The sequence below is a fragment of the Cyprinodon variegatus genome, unplaced genomic scaffold (genome assembly GCF_000732505.1).
Source record: "Cyprinodon variegatus isolate N-32 unplaced genomic scaffold, C_variegatus-1.0 Scaffold9, whole genome shotgun sequence".
NCBI lineage: Eukaryota > Metazoa > Chordata > Actinopteri > Cyprinodontiformes > Cyprinodontidae > Cyprinodon > Cyprinodon variegatus.
In genome coordinates, this window is record NW_015150462.1 from 386631 (window position 1) to 395694 (window position 9064).

Sequence of the window (9064 nt, forward strand, 5' to 3'; positions counted from 1 at the left end):
ATATATATATATATATATATATATATATATATATATATTTACAGTTAATTATGCGTAATAAGAGGTTCTTTATTTTTGAATTACAAATGTTGATTTAATTAGTGATGTTAATTTACCAGAAGTTTTTTTCTTAGATTAATAAAAAAAATAATCAATAGATTCATTAATTATTAAAAGAATTGATAGCTGTAACCCTACATTGATTGTTACACATATTAAAAATATATGATAAAAAAAACGAGAGGACAGAACAGTTAGGTCTGTAAGGTTAATATATCAAACTTAAAATCCAAAACTGTACAGAGAGGAAAGCAGAAGCATCAGACCTGTTTGCGCTGTAAGTTTAAATGAGACAGGAAGGCACTTGAATGAAACAAACTAACTAAATGCTCATCATTCTAAGTATATCTGCTCATATTCAAACATGGTAGTGGCAGCACCATGCTGTGGGATGTTTGTCAAAAAGGCTAACTGAGGCCTACAAAGATTAAATGGATTTGTATGTTGGGATTAAATTGAACACAATGGTTAATAAAAACCTTTGGGAGTCACCTAGTTAGTGAAAAATAAACGCTTTGAGTCCAAATCACACATTTTTTATTGATATATATTTTGCTTATCTAATAATGACTCCTGCACACTCTCCAACTTAGAGGAGTCCTCTTTAAATGTTAATCTTTTTTTTCTCTTATGCATCTGTCAAGTTATACATGTTAAATCTCTAAATATTTTAGCTCCAGCTGCACTTTTTAAAATTCTCCATCACTTTTAACTCCAAATAAAAAGTTTGCAAAAAAAAGGTAAGAGTTTATTTTTAAGGAGAATACTTTATAGGTCTGTGCATATCTTTAAAAATGTACCTCGACGGGATTCCAGGCAGATCCGCTGAAGTCATAAATCTGAAGGATGAGGTGGTTCTGCAGTCTCTTCAGCCACTGAACAGCTATACGTGTATCAGTTACCCAGGTAACGGTTGCTAAGTAGTGGTCGCTGTTGATGGAAAAAGGCAAAATTAAATTAATGTTTAAGAGAATTTCTCAGGGGGAAACGATATGATTGAAGGTATTGTATTACATTGTTCTGAATGCAGCTGGAACAACAACTTCAGTGATTATTGTTGTGTTGTCAGTATCCACAACAAACAGTTTCACAACAGGGTTGGGAGTACCTGGCTGCAACAAAACAACAAAAAACAATCAGATGGGCTGGAAAAGGTTAAAATATGTCAGAGGACATGACAGTCAGAACAACGGTCCCACCTTAGGGTATGGAATGGAAATGGTGCTGGGGTACTGCCCATCGCCATAGAAGGAGTACTCAATATTATGCACCGGAGTGTCATTGAACTCAGCATAGGCCAAATACTTCCCTCCAGGTGACCACCAGAAACCCGCATTAGATGAGAACATCTCCTCTGGAAATGGCAAATCAAAAGCTAAGTAAGTAGCTGCATGATTATATTTTTTTACTGTAATTATATTTCACTTAATGTGATGCTGCAGTATATTGATTTACATTTTATACTAAAGCTAGATTTCCTCAGAAGGAGAATAAGACTGTAGCAGAAAACCCTCATCTGGAAGAAATCAGGCTCAGAAAAAAAAGCCAGGAGTAAATGCCTGACCAAATTCTTCAAGGGAAAAAAAATACTGTTTTGACAGCAAGTTAGAAAAAGCTGCCAATGCGGTCATAGATAGGGAGGTTCCTTGTGGAAAAACTGAACATTGATATAATTCCGTTACCCTCATACACCCAGTCTGGAATCCCGTTTAAGATCTTATTTGGCTCCCCGTTTGTAGTGAGCTGCTGCCTCGGGGACTCAGGGCTGGTCTTCAGATACACGTTGTTGTCCCAAACATATGCCTGCAAAATGAAAACATCGTAAATCAAAAAAAGAAATGAACATGAAGATAAAAAGCATATTTCATAGCGGTAGTCGCTGATATTAACTTTAAGAAAAGTTAATACAGTGATGCAAATAAAAATAAAACATTTTAACAGATAAAAAGTAGATCTCTTATTCATGATGGAATATTTATATCTGTTCTCTATTAATTTCACTCAATAGTGGCCAAGATAGAGAACTAGTGTTGTGTTTAAAACTGAAATGCATTTTGAAATTACGTCGGAGCAAAGCAGCAAGGTGCAGGTAATTAATGGCACATTTTACAATGAAGATTGTATCCATCTCTATAACAGCAGGAGTTCTAGCAGATGTTCGAACACAAAGGCCAGAAAGATGCTTCTGGCAAGAAACAGATGGTGTTTCTCCCTTAAACCGCTGCTATAAGGCAAAGCAGCCGGAGATCCATCACTCTGGATATCTGAGATCGGATCAAAGCGGAGACGGTGGGATCACAATGTGATTTTAGGCCATCAAAGATCAGGCCAATGCTCTCATTCCAACCAATCCGATCCGATCTGGAAAGGAGACGATACAATCTGCTCCTTCAGCTCCACACAGAATTTCTAACCTAATTCTAGTCCTGTAGGAAAATATAGTCCAAAACCTCTGGGACCATACCCAGGGGCGGATTTAGGAAATTTGGGGCCATAGGCGAAGACAGGCAGGGGGTCCTCTGAATTCAGAAGACAACACATTAAAACCGACCAATTATACAGATACATACATTTTAATAGAATATACTATACATTATTTGTTCTACATTTCTTCTTGTCCCTTTTCTTGTTGTTTTCCCCTCTATTTTTTTTTTAACTCTGCTGACTTTTCATGCTGTCTCACAAGCAATGAAAGATTTTTTCCAATCACTAAGCTTCCAACTCACTTAGCTGATTGCTCCTTCCTGTGTTTCCAAAAAGGCGACATCAAAAGTAAATAACTCAGTCCTTCTTTTCACTGTAGATGAGCCATGATCTGCTTAATTGTTCTCCATTTTTCATTTGTATGAAATAGCAGCTGCATGAATCATGACCGCAGACAAGATAGGGGAGAGCAGGAGGCGGGGTTACCAATCCACTTGCTCTGGAGAGCAGAGTTCGCTGCTTTTATATGTTGTTCCCAAAGTCTCCAATAGCAGAAAAAAGTTGCTAGATTTGGTGCTAGGCGCTTTTTTTGTAAGAAAAATGCTAGAGGGGTCTGAAAAGTCACTATATATAGTGACAAAAGCGTTAAGTTGGCAACACTGCTCTTTACATATTTTGTTTTTTTTAATGGTTTGCTGCTGTCAGTTTGGACCTTCCTGAACATGTGCAGCAAATGGACTGATCCAATATGGTGGACACTGAAGGGGGGGCTGAGACACACTTATTATAAGCGTACTGATGGCATTTTATGAAAACATAATAAATATGCACGAATAGCTGTATTAACCATACATGTAAAAGGAGTTTTATGGGGCCCCCAGGAACTTGGGGCCCTAGGCAACTTCCTAGTTTGGCCTAATGGTAAATCTGCCCCTGACCATGCCTCAGGTAGCCCTGCTGCTTCTAAAACGAAGCGAGAGTTTAGAAATAATGCTCTTTAGCCAGATGGGACCAAAGTTGAGATACTTGGCAAGTATGCAGGGTATATTTGATGGAAAGAAAAATGCATGAAAACATGTGTTACATACAAAACGGCCACGGAGTTGTTTCTGCAAAGAGGATTCTAAAAACTACTCAGAGGGTGTACTTAGTCTTCAGACACAGCTTTTCTATTTAGGCTTTCTTTCTTCCATGAATGTTTAAACGAACTTGTCTTCTGCAGGCTTACCAGTTTGTTCCCAGTAGGAGCCCAAGCAAAGTACTGGACTATATCTGGAATATCAGCGGGGCTGACATCTTTGCTGGAAGAGATGTGAATCAGTTCTTTTTATAATCGTAAAAGCAAAGTTAAAAAAAGATCAAATTTTGAAATATCTGTGTTTAAGATTTCATTGCAATAGCAGCAATTTTGCAGCACGAATAAAACGAATAATGAAATAGATGACTTACTTTGAATCTCGATCATAGAGGCTATAAGAAGCTGTGAATGAGTGTCTCCACACCTGATAGATAAACAAAATAAAGGGGTTAAAATCCATAAAGGCGTCATGTTTGACACTAAACAGGACTGAAAAGCTCGCCGTACCTTGTTATAGTTGCTCATGAAAGCGACATATCTGCGGTCAGCAGACAGCATGTAGTCATAGGCGTGCCGTGCTATCTGCATTGTCCAAAGAAATATTAGGAACCCATGCCATTTTCTTTTAGATTAACTTTATTTATCCTGACATTTATTGGGTAAAAATTAGTAGTTTGAGAAGAATGACTTACAAACAAGTCTCTGTTCAGAAATTCTTTAACATCACTTGTCTTCACGTCGTAGAGGGAGACAGAGTCGTCGGATTCTCTGTGCAAATACTCAGAATCTGTTGTGTAGGATCAGAGAAATGGATGGAGAATCAGCCAGAGGAGTTACAGAGAAAAACAACTTTATAGAAATGAGCTGTGCATGACTCACAATGAGCTAATGGTGCATGTCCTGTTTTTGCAGTACTCAATAAATTCAATGCCTTACAAATGGTTACACACACCCTTACATTTCACTATGTTTAAAAAGGAGAATGCATATAATATGTGTTCGTGTTGGACCCTACTGAATCAAAACCTTGAAGAAACATCAACTCTTGCAGTTTTTAACTGGCTTGGACTAGATTGAAATAGTTTATATGCCTTGATGTTGGTTTCAAGTAGGATTATATCTGAATTAGACCTGCAAGTCGATAGAAACCAGTTAACTAATGGGTCTGCTTATGTGTCTGTGTTCTCCTTTTAAAAGAGGAACCTCTGTCATCACTTATGTCTGTCAGCTCTTTAAGGATCTTCCATTATGGGCAAGCTTTGGTGGCGCTTTGGTTGGCGAGCACGACACATGCATAGAGGCCTTAGTTCTCAACCTGGCTAACCCTGCTTCGCATCTGACCTGTGGTCCCTTGCCCCATGTCTCTCCCCCTCTCTCATACCCCATTTCCTATCAGCCTACTTTTAAAAAAACGTGCCACTAGTGCCGTAAAAACAGGACAAAAAACTGAAAAAAAAAGGATAATCAATTATTTAGCTTGATCTGCCACTAATTTTAATCTTTTCTCCCTGCATGTTGATCCCTCTACCCTGAAATTAGCTTCATCCAACTCTGTCTTCCTTTTTTTCCCTACAATATTTTAATTACAGCATCCTATTCTTGTAATTTTTATATATTTTTTCCACTTTGTTAAGCAAAATAATCACAACTAACACATCTCAATCAAGTACATTTTCCTTTTTTGTAAGAACAATAAACACCCTTCACATACAAACAAAAAGCTAAATACAAGACATATTCAAATAGCTAAATAACTTAAATAGACGTAGCCACAGCCTCAGTATGTCCATTTTAAGCATTGGGGTCTGGAACTGTCCAGCTTCCTTTTCTCTACTGAAAGAAACCATCCCCACAACATGATAGTGCCACCACCGTGTTTCCCTGTGGGGTCACTGTGTTCAGTGTGAGGTACAGGGTTAGTTTACACTACTACAAATACAAGAAGGTATTTTCCATACCTTCCCCCTCATGTTAGCTGTGTCCCGTACATGCTTTGCATACATTTTCAGATTCACCAGATTAACCCCCAAAACACAATGGAACCATTTATGCTTCTGATCCGACAGATATTAAGATGTCCAATAACTGGATTTAAAGTAATTTCGTTACTCTAGATTCATTATAATGAACGATTAATCTACTTTTAGATATTAATTTCTAGAAAAATATGAAAAATTCCGGTTCAACGTTGCCTACTGCTTCATACCAATGATTTTATAAAGCTCTATCAAGACTAAAGTCATGGTCTTTAACTTGATATACTGCATATGAAAACACTTGTAAAACAATTGAAAGGCAGATCAGATAAAGGTACAGGATTATAAAATTCTTTAGAGAGTTTTACGGCTCTACAAGTACGTACACGCCTCAGTGTTATCAGTGGAATCATGTTCTGTTCACATGACGTGATTTAACCATTTCTCCCACCTGATATCCATTTCATGTTGTAGAACGCTGGTCTCAGTGAGGAGTTGAAGACGTCGGTCAGTGTGAACGTTTTTGTGATGGACGCCTCATCCTCTGAAACACAGTTTTAGTCAAAATAGCACTTATTAATTTTGTCTTAAAGCTGATTTGATTAGCCCTAACACACATCGTTAAGTGTCATCATTTCAGTCTCACCTCAGTGAGCGGCGATTTAAAGTAACTTGTATATATTTATGTATCACATTAGGGTTAATTACAGATATTTAGTTCTATAGTAATCTTGTATTTTTCTCATCATGGCGGAATAGCCAAAGAGGAACAAACCCAAAACACCTGTAAATGGGAAGAGAGGAAGACATTTCTTTCCAGATATATCCTTGAACCAAATGTAGATTTGAGCATTTTTATCATTTATTTCTATAATCAATGGAAATTTTTAACTATGTATTCCCTAGTGGTGTCAAAAGTACACATATTTCTTACTTAAGTAGAAGTATAGATACTACAGTTTAGGAACACTCTGGTAAAAGTTGAAGTATGTGAAAAAGTATGTGCTCCAAAAACTACTTAAAGAATAAAAATATAAAGTAACCTTTACAAAAAAAAAAACAGTCAGATGCCACTATATGAATTGAAAGCTCAATGTTTTAACTGTTTTGAAAAATTCTTTGAGATAGGGCCAAGGATGAGGGAGGTCTTTTTGGTCTCCATCTCCCGATACGCTCTCGCTTGTGTCCGACCTTTCAGACATTACAACATCTTTTTCTGAATCCCACATTGTAGCATGGCATAGACAATTCACTTTAGCAGTTTGAAGAACACCAGCTTGCTTCTGATGATTTCCTTTAGCTAACCAATGAGTGTTTGCGTTATATGACTCATCCAATGACACTAGTTTTCTCTAGATGTGGACGGAGCCAATGATCTGCATTGGATGGAGCACATGACGTGAAATAAATATTTATAAACATTAAACCGAAGCCAAGAGTAACGAGTAACGTTTGCTTTAAAAATGTAAGGAATAGAAAGTAAAGATACTTGTGTGAAAATGTAATGAGTAGAAGTCAAAAGTAGGAAGAAAAATAAATAATGGAGTCCTAAAAAGTTTACTTAAGTACAGTAACGAAGTATTTGTACTTCGTTATTTGACACCTCTGATATTTTTAACATGCAATTCATTTTAAAATGCAAAGAACCCAAACAAAGCCACCTCAGAAGTTATCCACTTGTGGGAATTGATGCCATTTTATCCTGAGCTTTACGTGTTTCTAAATGCAGCTGCTGCAGAAGTTATTGTTTTTATTCGGGAATCATGTAGGGTACGTGATTAAAATATCTGTTTTGTAAGATGTGAGTTTCCACACAGAAGTTTTCTTCTTATTAATATCCTTTTCTGGCGAGTAATGTTTTGTTTTAAAAACTTAAGGAATAGAAAGTACAGATACTTGTGTGAAAATGTAATGAGTAGAAGTCAGAAGTAGGAAGAAAAATAAGTAATGGAGTATAGATACCTAAAAAGTGTACTTAAGTACAGTAACGAAGTATTACTTTTTCACTTCTACTTGAATAAAGAGGTCAAATTGATACTTCCACTTTTACCAGAATTTTTTTTAAACTGCAGTATCTATACTTCTACTTAAGTAACAAATGTGTGTACTTTTGACACCACTGGTAACAAAGTATTTGTACTTAGTTACTTGAAACCTCTGGTATTCCCTCAAACACTGGACATCCATACCAGATTTTTAAAAATGTGTCCATATTTTCCCCTCAAATCATTTTTACATAGTTGTCTTTGTGTTTATTACATAATTACAACACTTTAGACCCAGCATAATTCCTTCATGTTTTCTTGTTTTGCAGTGAAAATATCCTTGTATAAAACCGCATTCCTTCACAAAATGTTCTCACAAATCAAACTCCACAGAAATCGCGTTTCCTCTTGAGGAGAAACCAATATTTCTGCATTTGTGAGCCGAATATTTCCCTTTAAACTGCAAACATAGAGCCAACCGTGCGTAATGACGCGCGCCTGTCAGCCTGCGCGGCGCGCCGCTACAGGAGGAATAACGGGAAACACGCACCTTTTAGAAATATTACCGTGGGGACCGCAATCAAAATGACCACCACGGCAACCCCTAGGACACCGAGCAGAACTTTGGAGACGGAAACCTGCAAAAAAATAAAAAATAAAAAAAAAGAGAGAAAAAAATCAGAGAAACGCCTTTAATGAGACAAAAAAAGTAAAATATCCAAGTTGGAACAAATACTTACCATTGTTTCTGCGATTGTTACCCTTCCCAATCAAAACGCATCGATTTCCCCAAAGCTACGCACAGAGGGAACTGTAAAGTAACGCGAAAGTCATGCTTTAGAGTTAAACATTATCCCAGCTGAAGTTTCAAAGGTGGGACAGTAAAATCTCCAGCGGTGTAAAGTTCTCCAGTGTTTGAGGAAATGGTTTCCCCAAACTGTCAACCCTGCAGCCGTCACAACACAGCAGCCTGCTGACCATGCGTTACTCCCCTGGAATTACTGATTAGTTTATGCTGACTGTAGAAAAACCTTCTTCAACTTATTTCAATGTCTAAATTGAAGCCTTTGTATTAATTTAAAGAAGTTATGTACATAAGTTTGCCTAAAAATGTGAAATCTTAGATTTTTTTAAATATACATTATTTGATTAATTAAGAAGGCTTGCGATGAGCTAAAATATAAAAGATTATTATGAAAAAAATTAAATGAAAAAGGAAAAAAATGACTGGAGCCACAGGGCCCTCTGACCAACAAACAGCAGGTGATGTGGGTCAAACGTGTTAACCCTTTATAGGGCACTTAGTGAAATACTTTGAAAGTCTTTAGTTATTGGAATCCATGAGAAGACCCCATTACCTTTGCAACAATAAAAAAATATGGATATTTTGATCGCAAAAATCAATGTAGTAAGAAGAAACTTGCCCGAATATTTTAAGAAAATTAACAAGAAAAACACTCTGAAAGTAAAAAAAATGTATTTTGGTACAACATCACCTTAGAGGCATTAATCCTGATACAGGCACTTAAATTTTTTTAGTT

General features: G+C 36.7%; 1 protein-coding gene across 1 annotated transcript in view; it reads right to left on the bottom strand.

Moving 5' to 3' along the window:
- Nucleotides 1-8481, bottom strand: part of LOC107086637 (dipeptidyl peptidase 4-like) — a 20105-nt gene extending 11624 nt beyond the window's left edge. Inside the window, exons 1-11 of the mRNA XM_015377731.1 lie at nucleotides 8264-8481; nucleotides 8074-8161; nucleotides 5990-6082; nucleotides 4255-4349; nucleotides 4070-4144; nucleotides 3934-3986; nucleotides 3713-3785; nucleotides 1743-1863; nucleotides 1260-1414; nucleotides 1075-1172; nucleotides 861-990 (exon numbers count right to left, since the gene is read on the bottom strand). Coding sequence (XP_015233217.1) covers nucleotides 861-990; nucleotides 1075-1172; nucleotides 1260-1414; nucleotides 1743-1863; nucleotides 3713-3785; nucleotides 3934-3986; nucleotides 4070-4144; nucleotides 4255-4349; nucleotides 5990-6082; nucleotides 8074-8161; nucleotides 8264-8266 — 984 coding nt within the window. The 5' untranslated portion in view covers nucleotides 8267-8481. The remainder of the gene's footprint in view (nucleotides 1-860; nucleotides 991-1074; nucleotides 1173-1259; nucleotides 1415-1742; nucleotides 1864-3712; nucleotides 3786-3933; nucleotides 3987-4069; nucleotides 4145-4254; nucleotides 4350-5989; nucleotides 6083-8073; nucleotides 8162-8263) is intronic.
- Nucleotides 8482-9064: the final 583 nt, after the last annotated feature.